The sequence below is a fragment of the Sminthopsis crassicaudata genome, chromosome 2 (assembly GCF_048593235.1).
Source record: "Sminthopsis crassicaudata isolate SCR6 chromosome 2, ASM4859323v1, whole genome shotgun sequence".
Taxonomy (NCBI): Eukaryota; Metazoa; Chordata; class Mammalia; order Dasyuromorphia; family Dasyuridae; genus Sminthopsis; species Sminthopsis crassicaudata.
In genome coordinates, this window is record NC_133618.1 from 256,576,007 (window position 1) to 256,592,026 (window position 16,020).

General features: G+C 43.7%; 1 protein-coding gene across 4 annotated transcripts in view; it reads right to left on the minus strand.

Moving 5' to 3' along the window:
• The window catches only part of CACNA1B (calcium voltage-gated channel subunit alpha1 B), a 250,476-nt gene extending 234,891 nt beyond the window's left edge, over window positions 1-15,585 (minus strand). For all 4 annotated transcript variants that reach the window (XM_074288959.1, XM_074288960.1, XM_074288958.1 and 1 more), the window contains exons 1-3: window positions 14,925-15,585; window positions 13,463-13,568; window positions 8,385-8,524 (exon numbers count right to left, since the gene is read on the minus strand). In XM_074288959.1, the coding sequence (XP_074145060.1) occupies window positions 8,385-8,524; window positions 13,463-13,568; window positions 14,925-15,199 (521 nt within the window). In that variant the 5' untranslated portion in view covers window positions 15,200-15,585. The remainder of the gene's footprint in view (window positions 1-8,384; window positions 8,525-13,462; window positions 13,569-14,924) is intronic.
• Between the last annotated feature and the right edge of the window lie 435 nt (window positions 15,586-16,020).

A 16,020-nucleotide genomic window follows, 5' to 3' on the forward strand; every position in this document is an offset into this window, starting at 1 on the left:
GTACAAATGCAAATACAAAGCAACTGAAATGTCAGTCTAAGGACCTTGGATCTTACCCTGTGGGTAACAGAAACCACTGGAAGTTTCTGAATAGGTGAGGAACGTGCTAAGGAGAGTAATGGAACAGCATGAGTCAAAAGCGTTGAAAGAAGAAAGATGGATGCCAGAAACCAGTTTGAGAACAAGATCAACTTGGATTCCTCACCATAGGAAAAGACTGGCTTATCTCTTCCAACAAAGGTTTTTGTGGAGACCTTTTCTCAAGAACAACACTGAGGAGTGAGCCCAGGCTTACCCTCAGCCTGGAAACATCATAGTACTTTTATATTTTACCTTGCCTCTGAGCCCCAGCTTGTAAGTGCTTGCCTTTTCAAGGAATCAAAGATATGAATAGAAAATGTCTTTAGAGATATATTGTAGAGGCCCTCATTCTGGAGGTGTCCAAATAGACCTGACTCAATATGCATAACTTTGGACAAGGCCCTTATCCCTGCATCTCAGCTTCCTCCCCCTCTAAGATAAGGAAGATGGCCTCAATGTTTCCCAAATTCCTTCCCAAATTTGATGTTTTGTAATTCAGTGATTCTACGTGACCCATTTAGGATCACAAAGCTGGTCAGTAGAACAGTGAGGCCAAAAAATGTCTTTCTGAATCCCTCAGCCTAAGTCCTCATCTCAGGGAATCCTTCTCTCCTCTGGCTGTGGCAAAAGACAGAGGGTATGCAACATTACTAGGCTCCAGACCTGGAGCCATGATGAGAGGAGAACAATAATAAGGAAGTGGGAATGTGATGAGTTTTCAAGGCTTCCCTAGGAGCTGAGGGCTTTGAAGGAAGAAACAAATCAAGAACTTCTACTGCTTCCATTGCTCAGAACGTGGGACCTCTTTCCCGTACCTTCCAAAACAAAAAGTCTTGAGGCTCAGCCACCTACAATTTCCACGGTGTCTGTGATCAGAAGCCACATATCTGCCCCAGAATCCCAGCCAAACTACCCTAACCCCAAGAAGCAGTCATTTCCTTCTTTCCACTCACACAGCTACCACCTTAGCCCAAGATCTATTGTAATAGTGTTCTAATTAATCTCTTTGTCTCCAATCTTTTCTCCCTTCTCTTATTCAATCCTTCTTACAGCTGCTAAACTGGCTTTCCTACAGCACAGCTCTGACCATGTCATTCATCTTCCTCAAGAAACTTAGTAGCTGCCCATTACTTTTAGGATTAAATACAAACTCTTAAGTTTGGCATTTAAAGCTTTTCACAATCTGCTTTAACTGTATCCTTCCACCTCACCCATCTTATATTCTAGCCACACTGGCCCCATAAGCAATTTTCCATTTCCTGACTCCATGTCTTTGTCCCCTTCCTGCTTCTTGTGGATCAAAGGTAGCCAACTGAGTTCTCAAACCTAATTCAGGTCTTCATTACTACCAACCGGACTATCACCATAGCTTCAATAGGTCTTTCAAGTTCCTTTCTGTCCAAGCTGCCAGGCTTGGATTTTTCTTAGACACAAATCTGACCGTGTCACACTCCTTTGCTCACAAAGAGTGCCTCTTATGGAACCCTACTTCTTCACGAGCAAAAATCAGATTCCCTTGCCTGACATTCAATGCCTTCTGGAATCTGCCATTTCAATTCAATTTCATTTTATTCCCCTCCAATAATTCTAGACAAATTGGACAAGCCTTTACCTTCCTTTCCTCCATCCATTCTTATCTTATGCTCTCCCATCTCTCCCTCAATGTCTTTGTTTACTTCTCACTATGATTAAAGTGTATTCAATTCAATAAACATTTATTAAGTACTTGCTCTTTGCAAAACAAGGTGGCACATGGTGACACAAAAGCAAAAGCAAAACAATCCCTGTCCTCAAAGGACTTACTTTCTACTAGAGTGGTAAAACACATTTTAAAAAAGGTACATAAATATTAAGTATTCATCAGTGTTGCTGGTGGGCTTGGGTACCTGGGTTTGTGTCTCTACATGTTTAAGCCTTTCTGTATGCAGGTAGAATAGAACTGCAGAAAGAGTGGCAGACTTTGAACCCCCAGACTCAAACATAACCTTGGGCACTTATCATTTAAATAGTTGTTCTTGTAGAAGTCCTTTCAGTGTCCAACTATTTTCAATGCTATTTGGATTCAGCCATGTGCTACAACATTAGGATACTTTGGGATCTAGCCTCTCTGATCCCCTATGTTAGCTCTCCCTCCTTGTTTTGTGCCATCTGCATAGTTGATGAACATGTCATCATATTTTTACCCAATTCATTGATAAAAATGTTAAAGAGCACAGATCCCTGAGGAACTCCACTGGAGACTTTTTGCAATTTTGACATTGAACATTTAACAGCTCTTCTTATAGACTGCCAATTAGAAATTAGAAGGCTTAGAGAAATTAGAGACTTATTTCATCTAACTTTTTATTTTTAAACCACATCTCTCCATCTTTTCTCAAAGAATAAAATTAGACAATTTCATCTCCATTTCCATAATGGGCTTTACTTGGTTTGGACTCCATAAAATGCCATGCCTTTCCAAGGAAGACCTGATCACTTGAAAACTCATCACCTTGAAGCCTGGCTTGACTTTTGAGATTCAACACATTCTCAGCGGTGTCTCCCTTCTGATTGGAGAGCTAACGAGTGGAATGATAAATTGCTCCTCAAATTTTTTTCTGATAGAAGATTCAGAACTTTCTAGTCATTCTCCATTGCCTCTGCTTACATACACATCGTGTCTCTTCTCTGGATGCCTCTTAGTCCCTTCTGCTTTTCAGCTTCCTTTTATGTATTGTCTTCCCCCATTAGATCATAATCTCCTTGAGGTCAAGAACTGTCTTTCTTTTTCTTATTTGTATCCCCAGCTCTTAGCACAGTGCCTGGCATATAATAGATGCTTAATAAATATTTACTGAATTAAATTATCAAACATCTTGTTTTTGATTTCCCAACCTCTGATACAATGTAAGAGATTTCACTGAGAACTCTCTGTTGTGTTCCTAATGTACTATCAAATAACTGTAGTCATAAGATCATAACTGTTGATCTAGAAGGGACCTTAGACGTCATATAGTTTAATCTTCTCATTTTACAGATGAGGAAACTGAGGCCCAGGGAGCTTAAATGAATTTTTTAAAGCCACACAGCTAGTAATCATCAGAGAAGGAATTTGAACCCAAGCTGTCTGACTCGAGAGTCGGTGGGGTTCTTTTCACCTATACTCTTATTAATAGTTATCTCTGTTTATTTCTTCTCCCCCCCCCTCGCCTGTAGTATAATAAGGATAGGGACCATGTATTATCTAAACTTCATATCTCTCCCAATATCAAGTATAGAGTTCTATTTACTTTAGATATTGCATCCATGTTAAATGAACTGAACTGAACTGAACTGAAGTGAATTGTCCACCCTTCCTTGTGGCCAGGTCACCCACATGTCCACTAACTTCTAGGATACTTCATTCATTTCCTGAAGCAACCCTAAGTCATCAAGTCAAATAACTTCATTTCAAAGTGCCCAGTAAGAGAACAAGAGTAAATGGTGCTGTTAAACCTATATCAGATTGCTTGTTATCTTGGAAAGGGAGGAAAGAGAAAGGAGAAAAAATTGGAACACAGGTTTTGCAAAAGTGAATGCTGAAAATTGTCTTTGCATGTATTTGGAAAAATAAGATACAATTAATAAATAAATAATTTTAAAAGAGTAAATAGTGCCAATTGGTATTCAAGAAGATTGTTGAGTCCCGAGTGTTAACTGGAAATATCTGAGCCAAATGGAAAAGAGGGGCAGAGGATGGGAAATATCTCAGAGACAGATTTTGAATCTTGATATAAGAGATTTCTTAGAGAAAAGAGAAACTTTAGAACATTTCTGTATGTCTGGGATTAAGAGACTTGGAGATACCCCAAAGTTGCTATAAAGGAAGAATTCACTGGGGATGCAAGATGACCTCAGGGTTCAAACTTCATCTTCACTGGACCAAAGGTAGCCTTCATGAGAGTTACTCATGGCCATTTGCAATCTGCCTCCAAGAGAGTCTCCAAGAGAGTCCAGTTCTCACCCCCTTGAGATGACCAACAACTTTCAAAACTTTCTGTTCCCCACCTCATTCCCTTCCCCCTCTTGCCCCACCCTGAGGACAAACCCAATGTGTAACCCCTATATAGTTACAAAAATAAAAATATATAACTTTACAAGTAACTGACCTGCCCAAGGTGCTTATCTAAAACTAACACTCACATAAGTTACTTCCCTGTGACACATCTACTCCCTGGAGCAACCTGAACCTGTATTCATAGACCAGAGGGCTTTTTGAATGTAGTTTATAGAGGTACCTGGCAAACCTTCACCACCATTCCCAGTTCAGGAGTCCTCCAACCCAGAATTCCCTGCGTTTCCCATGGATAGCATCCCTTGATCCCACTCAGAAAACAATTCTGAGTATATTTTCTCTCCCTCCTTCCCCCACTCTCCACTACTGACAACAGCCATGATCATTGGAAAGGTCTCACAGACAGTATCTCTCGCTTTCACTGAACCCATGGAACATATCCAGGGGACAACAACTCATTGAAATCATTAGAGACACTAGATTAAAACCACGGGCCATGTCTCATAGATAGGATTCCGAATGAAACATTGCAGTTTTTCTTATATTCATTTACATAAAGGGACATGCCTGGTTTTAAAGCTTCACTGCTTTCTTTCCCAATGGTTAAGAAAACTCTAACTAGGGGGCTTGTCATGAACTACAATGGGAATTTTATTATTTTATTATTAATTCTGATTTCATTCCAGTACCTCTTGAAATTCCCAGCACATGTTTTCCCTGCTTCTTGGGTGATAAAGAATCCTCTTTAGCTTTCTGGCAACAGAGCTGCAGGATTAGCAAACCTAAGCAGAAAGCCATCTCTGAACCAGTGGTTCAGTGAGAGGCCAGCAATGGATCTCCCTAAAAGCTGAGGGAAGAAACCCTGAAACATGGATGGATCCCCTGCCAACGCAAGACAGACACGCAACGCCCATGTAAGCACAGGGATCTGGCAATGACATGCAGACATCCAGGCCCTGCCAGTGAAACAGAAGCATTCTGCAGGAACCAGCCTCCCTAGAGAATGCAGCTGCACTGAACGCCATCCAGAGAACATGGCCAAAGAGAGGCTCAGTGTCTGGGCAGACCCTGGCCCAGGGTCATGACTCCTGAGGTTAGAGGTCCCAGACTGGTCACGTGGCCTCTCCAGCAGAGATGCCCCAAGGGACACTTAATAAACCTTTGTTGAATGCTGGTTTTGATTAGTAGTCATCATTCTCAAAGAACTGGACAGAAAGGTCAAACTCAACGAGATGCAGGGTAAAGGGAATAATAATGGGTTACAAAGAATCCACTATGAAAATACAGGATGGGGAAGATAATTTATTTGAAAAAGATATGGAGTGCAAGCTCAATAGAGGAGCTAGGTGGTTCAATGGCTACAGCATAAGGCCTAAAGTCAGAAAAACTTGAGTTTATTACTAGGTCTCAGACACTTACTAGTTGTCTACTCATTTAACCCTGTTTGCCTCAGTTTCCCCATCTGTAAAATGATCTGAAGAAAAAAAATCAATCACCCACTCTAGTATCTTTGCAAAGAAAACTCCAAAAGGGGTCACAAAGAAGTGGGCAGAACTGAAAATGACTAAACAACAAGCTCAACACAAGTCACCAGTGTAACATGGTACCATCCCACCTCTCAAAAAAATTAAGAGAAACCTACTATTCCAGGAGGAAGGGAAACAATAGCCCTGCTGGGTTATACCACATCTGGAACATGGGATTCAGTCCTGGGGGCCACAGCTAAGGAAGGATATGGTCCAACTGAATATTCAGAGCGCCGCAGCCAGGATATTGAAGGAAACAAACACCATGAAAAAGAACCTCTCCTTACTGAACCTAAAAATAAGAATTTGTGGAACATAGTTATATTCAGGTATCAGAGAGGCTAGAGTGAGGATGATGCATTCGAGACATTTTGCTGGGCCCCGCACGCCGGAGGGAGAACTAGAAAAAATGGGCAGAGAAGCAATCTTAGGTTCCCTGTGTGGAAAATTTCTTAATGAGAAGACACACAAGACTAGAAGGATCCTTTATTACTGAGGATCTTCAAGAAGAGGATGGATGACTGACCACTTGTTGGAATATTGTATATACGAGTAGATCCAGACAGAAATCAGATTAAACAATGTCCAAGCTCCTTTTCAGCTCTGGAGGCTATGATTTTGTGTTCCCATCATAATGCTCATGTTAGCTCCAAAATTTGGGTTGAAGCTTCTCTTTTTATGTAAGCCCATCTTAATTATCTACCCTGGGGAGGGAAGGAGAGAGAAGGAGTAGAAAGAATAAATGTCTATTAAGTACCTATCATGTGTCAGGTACTGTGCTGAGTGCTTTGCAAATATTATTTATCTGATCTTCACAACGCCCCTGTGAGACACTATAATTATCCCTATCTTACAGTTGAGGAAAATGAGGCAAGTGGAAATAACACAACTTATGCAAAGTCTCATAACTCATGTCTGAGACTAGATTTGAACTCGGGACTTCCTGTCTCCAGGCCCAGCATTCCATCTTCCCTGTGACATAACTGCCTAAGCCTCAGAAAAGATGCTCTCATATGCTCTCCTGCTTGACTCTGCAGGGGATTATGAAGTCTTAAATGTAAACCTGTCATACTGGGTCACATTGCAGTGTGACTTAAGACTCAAAGGGCTGGAGACTCCAACATGATATCCATAGTGACCAACCACTATACAAATAGGCACCATGATCATGGATAGGAATGAGCCCCAGAGTGAACATGAGTCCTGGTGGCCCAAATATTCACAGCCTCAAATCACAGACTCCTTGAGAGATCTGATGCTCCTCCTCTCTTCATCCATCACAGCCAAGCCCACAGTAGCCCTGCCAATGTACTCAAAGCCATTATGATCCTATTTGACAGATGAGGAAACTGAGGTCCAGAGAAAAACCATTCTATTATTCATATGCAATAAGCCAATGGCAGAGTAAAGCGTCAAGACTGAGTTCCCATTCCCCAGAGCCTGCTAACCTTCCTCCTTCCAGAAAGCTCTGTGTGGTAGCTCTAAACACACAATAGATTTTTCTGAATTTTCACACAGAATGGTTTGGATTTATTCCCTAAAAAGGGATTTATGCCTATTCAAAGGCAGACCCAGCAATATCCTCTTGTTACCTCTATCCACAATCTACTACTATAAGAACCCCTCACTTTCAGCAACTGTAAAGAATGTCTGATCTACTCAGAAGGTGAATCTATGACTATGAAAGGACCCCCTTTCTAATTTTCCAGCATAAACACCTTATACATCCTCATCGGTCTCCTAGTTGTTCCCGCTACAAGACCTGACTCCAGACATCTTTAATGGCTGTCCTTCACGGCTGTGATGCTCCCCCTTCTCATTCTGGGCTTCCTTCAATACCTCAGTCAAACTTTTACCTTTTGTAAGAAACCTTTCTGTCCTCCCTTAATCCTGGCTCCTTCCCTCTGAAATCAACTCCAATTTATCAGCATATAGCTTGTCTGCAGATACTTGTTCACATGTTCTTTCTCTTTGAAATGGGAGCTTCTGGAGGGCAGACTAGATTGGGTTGATTTTGTTTCCCTTTCTTTTTATTCCCAATAGCACAATGCTTAGCACATAAGTGCCTCATAAATGCTTGTAGAGATAGCAAGGTAGTGCAGTGAATTATACTTGAAGTCAGAAAGATGTAGGTCAGACTAATTTTGTGATCCTAGGTAAGATACTTAAACCTCTGCATCAGTTTCTTCAGCTATAAAATGGGTAGCACTCACCTCCCAGAATTATTATAAGAATCAAATGAGTTAACCTATCTTTAGTGCTTCAGAAACTTGAATGCACTATATAAAGGTTATTATTATTATTACTACAACTTGACTTTTGGCATTTCTAAAGAGTGAACACATAATTCCTCCAAAAAAATCCTTTTCCTTCTTTAGTAGTGCACCTGAAATAAGATTTGTTTTGAAAAGATTCCATTTATGTAACTCTTCAAAAACATGGACAAGAAATTAAATGAGGTGAATCAATCAATATCTAAGGGCAAGGCAGGAAGGAAATGTGTAAGATTTGACTGATTAGTTTTCTTGTGAAGGAAAAGAAAAGAGGATTGAGGCTTGGATGAGATAGTTCTGTCCTCGAGAGAGAAGTATCCTTTAAGGGAGGCACGTACCCCTTCTTGTTGGCCCTCACCCGGCTGGCCATATATCCTCCAAAGCTGCTTCACAACATCAAATGCCCTGATGGTGATTCCCCCAAGGCAAGAATTCTTGGACCACAAGGCTGGTCCTGTTACAGTCACTTACCCTGTGAGGACTACCACGAAATCCATCACGTTCCAACCATTCCTCAGATATGAGCCCTTGTGGAAAACGAAGCCCAAAGCGATGATTTTGATCCCAGCCTCAAAACAAAATATCCCAATGAAATAGGGCTCAGTGTCATCCTGCAAAGAAGAAATAGAACAGGTCACTATCAGTTAGATTCCAAAATGCTGGTCAGTCCCCAGGAGCCCATCTCTGCTAAGTAAGACTATGGGGCAATCAGAGAAGAACAAAGATGTGGGACACGTACTGTCCAGCTAGGGGAAAGTTCCCATCCTACCTCTGGGATTAAGTCTGTTTCCACTCCATAAATATGAGATTCCATTTTCACTCAGCTATCTCATTGGTGATCCTTTAGACTTCTATGGCTATAATCATCATTCTACGAGAATCACTCCTATGTCTTTCTCAACCCAAATCAGGGAAAAGTCACTCATGGAGTATAAAAACAGAAAAGACTTTAGGAATCATCAGATTCAGCTCACTCATTTTGTGGATGACCCAGACAATGGAAATAATAGCAGCAGTTTGGACTAGGACTGGGCTCCTCAGCCCCTTTGCCCTAAAACAGAAGTCTCCCTTTCTTCAAAGCTCTGATCTTGTATCTTCTGTTGGACATCTCTGTCTGAATGTCTGGCTGATACTTCAGACTTGTTTTTTAAAAACAGAAATCGTCATTTCCCATCCTAAAATTTCACTTTTCCAACTTTCCTTATTTTAGGTTATGCTATCACAATCTACTCCATTATCCATGTTCAAAACCTGAGAGTTATATTTGACTCCTCTCTTCCACATCCTCTTCAGCCATTTAGTCACCAAGTTCAATAATAGTTGATTCTTTATGTGCCCAGGACCTTGGTTTTAAGATGGAACTGTGCAAGTAAATGAGACCTCACCATTATTCTCATGGAATTTCTAGTTTAGTAAGAGAGGTAAGACATGACATAGATAGATATAATACATATATGAGTCACAAGAATATTAAAAATGCACTGTTAACAGAAGAAAGATCACTTTTGGGGGGAGGAATTGGGAGATGTGAAAGGTCAAGTTTATGAGGTCAATGCAGAGCAGAGAGTATGGGGACAGGATGGCTATTTAGAGGTTGTAGAAAGAACTTTTGCTCAGATATAAGTTGAAATAGAGGATTTCTGAGATAACTTCTAGCTCTAAGATTCTATGATTTGTGAAGGCAATGGAATATGAGATAGACCTGAAGGATAGTCATGGTGGAGAGGTCATTCTCAGAGACAGGAGAAGGATGGAGGTATGAAAGTGCAGCAAGTACTGGAAGTGTCACATACTTTCTCTATATTGCTGCTTACAATACTGTCTCCACTGTGAAATAATAATTTCTTTCTTTGAGGAAGCTAATAGTATAGTAGATGGAGTGATGTACCTGGAGTCTTGCTTAAAACCTGACCTCAAAATTTTCTATCTGTATCACCCTGGGGGAAGAGAGGAACAAACCTCTATCTGCCTCAGTTTCTTCAACTGTAAAATGAAACCTGAAAGGGTTGCTGTGAGGATCAAGTGAGACCAAAAAAGCATTTGGTATATTTAGGTGCTTAATAAATGTTTGTTTCCTCCTTTCCTTTCTTCCTTTAAAAAAACTTAAGAGAATTAGAATAAGAATCTCTCCCTGCTGTTCCTTCCTACAGCATTTGCTCTCATGAGGCCCTTTTCACCTTGCCTGAACTACTGTAAAAGAACAATTAAAAAACTCTTCACTGGTCTCCCTGACTAATTTTTCCCTTACTATGATTCATTCATCCTTCATAAGCTACAACACGGAGCATGTAGAAGATCCAATCCAACCTAACCCCGAGCTGAAATTTCCTCTACAACATCCCTGACGAGTGATCATATCTGGCTCCGTTTAAAGAGCCCTTGTAAGGAGAAATGTGATACTTCCTAAGGCAGTCCACTCCATGTCTGGACAGCTTCTTTAATTAGGAAGATTTTGAATTTCATCATCAAAGTCTCCTTCCCTGGAATTTTCATCCATTGCTTCTAAGTCTACCCTCCAAGGCAAAATATAAACTCAATCAAACATTCAAGGCCCTCCAAAATGTCCCTCCATCTACCTTTATGTCCTTATCTCGAATCATGTTCCTTCATATGCCCTACATGTCCATTAACTAACTAATTAATTAAATCCTATCTTCTACTATGAAGTCATCCTCAAACACCCCAGAATTCACTGATCTGTCTTTTCTCTGAACTTCTCTAGCATTTGGAGTTTGAGCCAGACAGTTAGGGATGTGGCCACACCCTATTCTATACTGTCTTTCTTCTTTATATCCACATTCTAACTCCCTAAAGAGGTTGATCTCCTGAAGGGCAAGAGACCAGAAATTCTTCTTGGATTCCCAATGGCATAGTGCACAGAGCTAGGTACACATGGATGGGGCAGGAGAATCAGTATTGTCAGTTAGCATAATGATCTAGAGTTTTGATTAAAATATGATCTTAAAATTTGCTATCTGTATCACTCTGGGGGAAGAGAGGAACAAGTCTGTTTGCCTCAGTCTCTTTGACTGTCAAATGGAATAGGTAATAGATAATAATAATAATAATATAATTTAAATAGATAATAATTTAATAATAATTTAAATTATTATAGATAATAATTTAAATAATATAGATACTTTGTCCAAGCTGCTAAAGATATGGGACCTCATAAGCTTTAATCACAAATCAGGTACGTTCCCATCTCTGTTTTGGAGAAACTTTAGCTGCAGACAACAAGTTGGATTTGGGATCATACTGGAAGAAAGAAAAAGGCTGGGAATGACCAGAGATATTTCATAACTCAACAAAGGTCATAAAGGCCTTAATGAAGGAGTCCTCAACTTTCTCAGACTTCGGGTTTTTCTTTCTTTTTAAAAATATTGATAACTGAAAAGAGATATACTGCCTACTCTCAAATGAATTTCCAACTATGTATAATATCTGGCCTATGAACCCTGGCCAAGATTTCATTTACCACAATATGGGACAAAGAAAAATCTTGTTTCCAAGCCCTGAACACCACCTGGAGGCATGGGTTGTGCCAGGAAACAACTGCTTTGTCAGGAAGGATTTAATGGGCAGCTCAGAGACACTGATTCTGAGTGTTTGTGGTCAGAGGAAGAAGAAAACCCATTAGCTGGTGAAGAGAAGAGACCACAGGGGCAATTGAGCAGGGACAAGCTCTCACATTAGGCATCTTGGGAACACCTGTCCTAGGAACTCAAACTCCATAGAAGACTCTAGGTCAAGGAAAGGGATTGGGAAAGAATGGAAAGTGGTCAACTCAGAGAAGCTATTAAGTCCGGGGCAAGGAAATATCTCAGGTTTAATAATATCTTTTATCTCAGGGCTATAGCTTCCCAGCCCAATGCACCCCAGCTTCCCCAGGAAAGACTATGGCAAGGCTGAATCAAAGAGAGCTAAGCTGATAGAAACCAAAGTCTCCATTTATTAGTGCTAGTTTTTCTTTGGCCGTGGACCTTATTGATAGGCAGGGAGCTGATTCATACCCCATGGGACAGGATGTGAACTACTGTCTCATTCCCTCAAGTGTCTGCACTGCCCTCAGAAAGACATAATCACAGAAAATTAAAACAGCTCAAAGTCAGATCCAGAAAACATGAAAAACACCTCAAAACATGTTAACCTCAGATTGGCTTCAAGAATCCTCACACATTTCTATCCTCCATGGGTCCCATTCCCCAGAGTTTATTTTCACCTTTACCTCCCACATAAACACATCAGGCCAATAGCTTTCTTGTCCTCCACAAAAGGCCATACTCACTCCTATGTCTTGTCTCCTTTTTCCACGACTGCCTCACCTCAAGAAGGCCCTCACACTATTCTCTAGTTTCCAAACCCTATCTCTCTTTCTAGATTCAGTCCATTTCATCCTCAAATGTCCCTGATCATTCTGACATCTAATGTGTGTCCTTGTTGAACTATACAGTCTCACCCTTCATCTTACTAATTAGTAATATTAAACATCTTATCATTTTATATGTGTGCCTTACTTCCCACAGATAATAAGTTTCTTCAGATTAAGGGTCTGTCTCTATTTCCCATTCAGGTACAAACTATCTGAGAGAGTAAAACCTAAATCTGCTTCCCTCTCTCACTCACATCACGAAACAGAGTTGGTTACATAGATGCTTAATAAGTATTTTCATTTCATCCATTCAAAATTCTGCTTAGGATAAAGGACCCTAACTTTCTTGGACATGAATGGACTATCTCTACCAGTAACAGGAGAAGCAAAGGATTGGTACCTCTAAGGAAGCAAAATTCTATTCAAGAACTAGAGATACCACCCAGAGAAACCAATGACTTCTGGGCTCACACTCTTGCTCTAAGACTACTATCAAAGAGCCAGGGTGACATGGACCCCCAAATGCACGTTTATTTTTGGCTAGTCTCTCATATTGCATGTAATTCCTGGAAACATAAGGTCTATGATGAGTGAAGGCAACCTAAGAAGCTAACTCGGAATTAAAACCATACCAAATAAAACAGCTGTGGATAATAGAAAAATGATTGTATTTGTGAGAGAATGACTGTATTTGTAAGAAAACCCAAAAATTGAAGTGGTCTGAGAGAATCATAGAGGGCAAGGGTCAGAAGCAAAAAGTTGTAATTAGGAAGGGACAATTAGGCAAGAAATACCTGATGAAAGTCACAAGTATCTCAGGGCATGCTGAGCAAAGCCCTGAGTCTAATCTATCTAAAACACCCCTTTTTCATCTACAAGTCCCTGGCTGCAGCCCTAGTGTTCTAGTATTAATCATGTCTGGACCTAGTATTGAGATTGCAAAGTAAATGTTATCTGCCTTTGTAGCTTTCTGAAGAGGTGACTCTCTCAGCCAATCCCCTAGTTTATCTTTTCCTAGACCATTCTTGAATTCAGCCCTCCAAGGCGGTCTGTTAGGTTCTTGATAAAATCAGGTCCTAATTTCCCTCCCTTGTTTCCCTTTCTGGAGCTCTGGTTCTATGATCCCTATCCTCTTCCCTCCCCAGAGCAGATTAGTTCCAGTTCCCAGACCACTCACCAGCCTCTCAGACATGGGAGTCTTGTCTCCATCAGGAAGGTGTTGCTCCAGAGCTAAGACGATACAATTGGCAATGATAGTAGCCAGAATCATGTACTCAAAGGGAGTGAGCAAGGGAGACGTTAAGGAAAGAATGAAGAAAGAGGGATAGCATCAGTCAAGTGGGGGAGTGGGTGACTAAAGTAAGAGCAGGACTGGATACTTCCTGTCTCAGAAGTTTAGAAAGCTCCAGCAGGAGCACAACAGGGTTTCCAGAAGCTAGGCTATACTTTCTTCCCTTTCCTTCCCATAAACAGGAGACACAGGACATCCCCAGCATCATAACCTCCCTGAGGGTGAGGTAGATCAGGCCTTTGTCGGAAAAAAAACAAACAACAAAACAAAACAAAACAAAAACCAGCCCTCAGACTGGTACCTCAGCCATACGGATAATGGCCACTTTCATCCCTGAAGGGTTTGTCTTGGTTTTCTAACCCTAACTGACCGATGAAGCTCCAACTTGGACTCATGCGAAGGGATTAGGAGCTATATCCTCATGCTGGTCGTGCTGAGGATAGAGCACGGAGGAGAACTAGGTACAAGTCTCCTTGCCAAAATGGGTCTCAAATCCCTCTAAAAAGCCTAGCAAATTAGCCCACCCTGTAGAGATGAAGAGGGCGGGGCCGCGGTCCAGAGACCGGCCGGGAGCGGCCTCAGCACCTCGGACAGCGGCACCCGGAGTCGGCCAAGCCGACGCCCTCCTTCCTTGCATGGCCTCCGGAGCCATGGTAGCAGAAGCTGACCACCCCAGGTCTGGGAGCAGGTAAGAAGGGGGGATTCTACGCGTGTGCATGAACACATGTACACAGATACACATGTAACGGGGAGCCGTGCGTTTGCATACGCACATATGTTACAAATACATGAACGCACAAACCCAGGCACAGAAACACACATTCACATGGACACACGCACCATTCACCCTCAGGTGTCCTCCAGGCTCTCTATGCAGCTCTCCCCCCCTCTCTGCGTCTGTACCGCCCTGAGTCCGCGGACAGGAGTGTCTGGGTCTATGTGCGCGCAAAGATACCTAGCCCTGACCGAGACGTCCGAGCCCCCCAGGTTTCCCTCCCCGTCCCCCACCCCCACCCTTCATTCCACCAGATTTCCCAAGGCTCCTCAGGACTATCCAGGAAGACCTCCCTCTTCTCTATCCTAGATCGCCCTCAGCCAGACAGGTCCTCCGCCCCCAGGAAGACGCCCTCCTCCCCCCCCCCCCCCGGCAGCCCCACCCGGCTACAGCCCCGCAGTCCCTAGTCCTCAGCTTCCCCAGACCTTCCAGAAGGCCTCCGGGCCGCCAAGGTCCCCCAGTCCTCCGAGACTCCGCCCCGCCCAGTCCTCTACTCCTAACCAGGCCGCCCTCCACCCCAAACTGGACTCCCTCCCCAAAATCTCCGACCCCGCAGACAGACAAGCAGGATATGGCCATTCTGTGACGCGCTTGGCGTATCTGCGGACGACGTTGTCCTCGCTGAAGATGAAGAGTGAACGGTTGACTGTGAAGCAGTTCTGCTTGACGGGGATGGGGTTGTACAGGGCCATAGTGCGGGCCCGCTGCGCGATGGACTGTTTGTAAAGCACGCGCTGGCCCGGCTGCAGGCCCCCGGGCCCGGCCCCGGCCCCACCGCCGCCCCGGCCGCCGCCCGCCGGGCCCGTTCCTCCATAGCGCCCGGGCAGCTCGTCCCCGAAACGGACCATGATTCCTGGCCGCCCGCTGTCGCTGCCGCTGCCTGTCTTAGCGCTGCGCTGCCCGGAGCCCGGTGCCCGGTGCCGGCCGCCGGGGGACCAGGGCGCATCCCCCCCAGGCCGGCTCCTCCCGGCTCCCCTCGGGTCCGGCGCGCACTGATGGTCAGACGGCACGGGCCCCGACGGATCCCAGGGATCAGAGGACGCGGAGGCTCCTGAGGCACCCCGAGAGAGTCCCGGGTACTCTCTTTCCTTCCTTTTCTCTGTGTCTTGAGGCCCCTTGTGTCAGGCCTGGGAGCGGTGGCAGGGACAGCAGCAAGAGCTAGGGTAGGGCAGGGCGGGGGCAGCAGGTGAGCGCTCTGCCAGCGGCTCCGTCCGAGCTCCGAGTCCGCGGCCACCAAGATCTGGACCCTATAAGGGTGCGTCCACGTGACTACAGCCAGCCAATCTGAATGTCAGCCCCTCCTAGCCTAAATTCCCCGCCCGTGCCCGCCCCTCCTTGCAACTCCCAACCCGCGGGCAGTTCAGCCCCTCCCCGCCCCGCTTCCCCGGAAACCTCGCCGCCGCTTCTACCTACTCCAGCAAACCATAAACCAATCCTACAGGCGCTGTCCGGTGCTGATGGACCTTGGTTCACTGCATCAGTCCCGGCCCCAGGAAATCCCTTACAGAATCTCACCACCAGGTTTCCTTGGACTCCCAAGCCCCTGCTGGACGTGAGTTATAGCGAAACCAGCACTCCTGGTCAAAAGCAGAGAATTCCCAGCTCGGGTGGTGGAAAGAGGGGAGAGAGAATTGTGTACTTTAGGGGGGAAAAAACCTGATCACCCCTA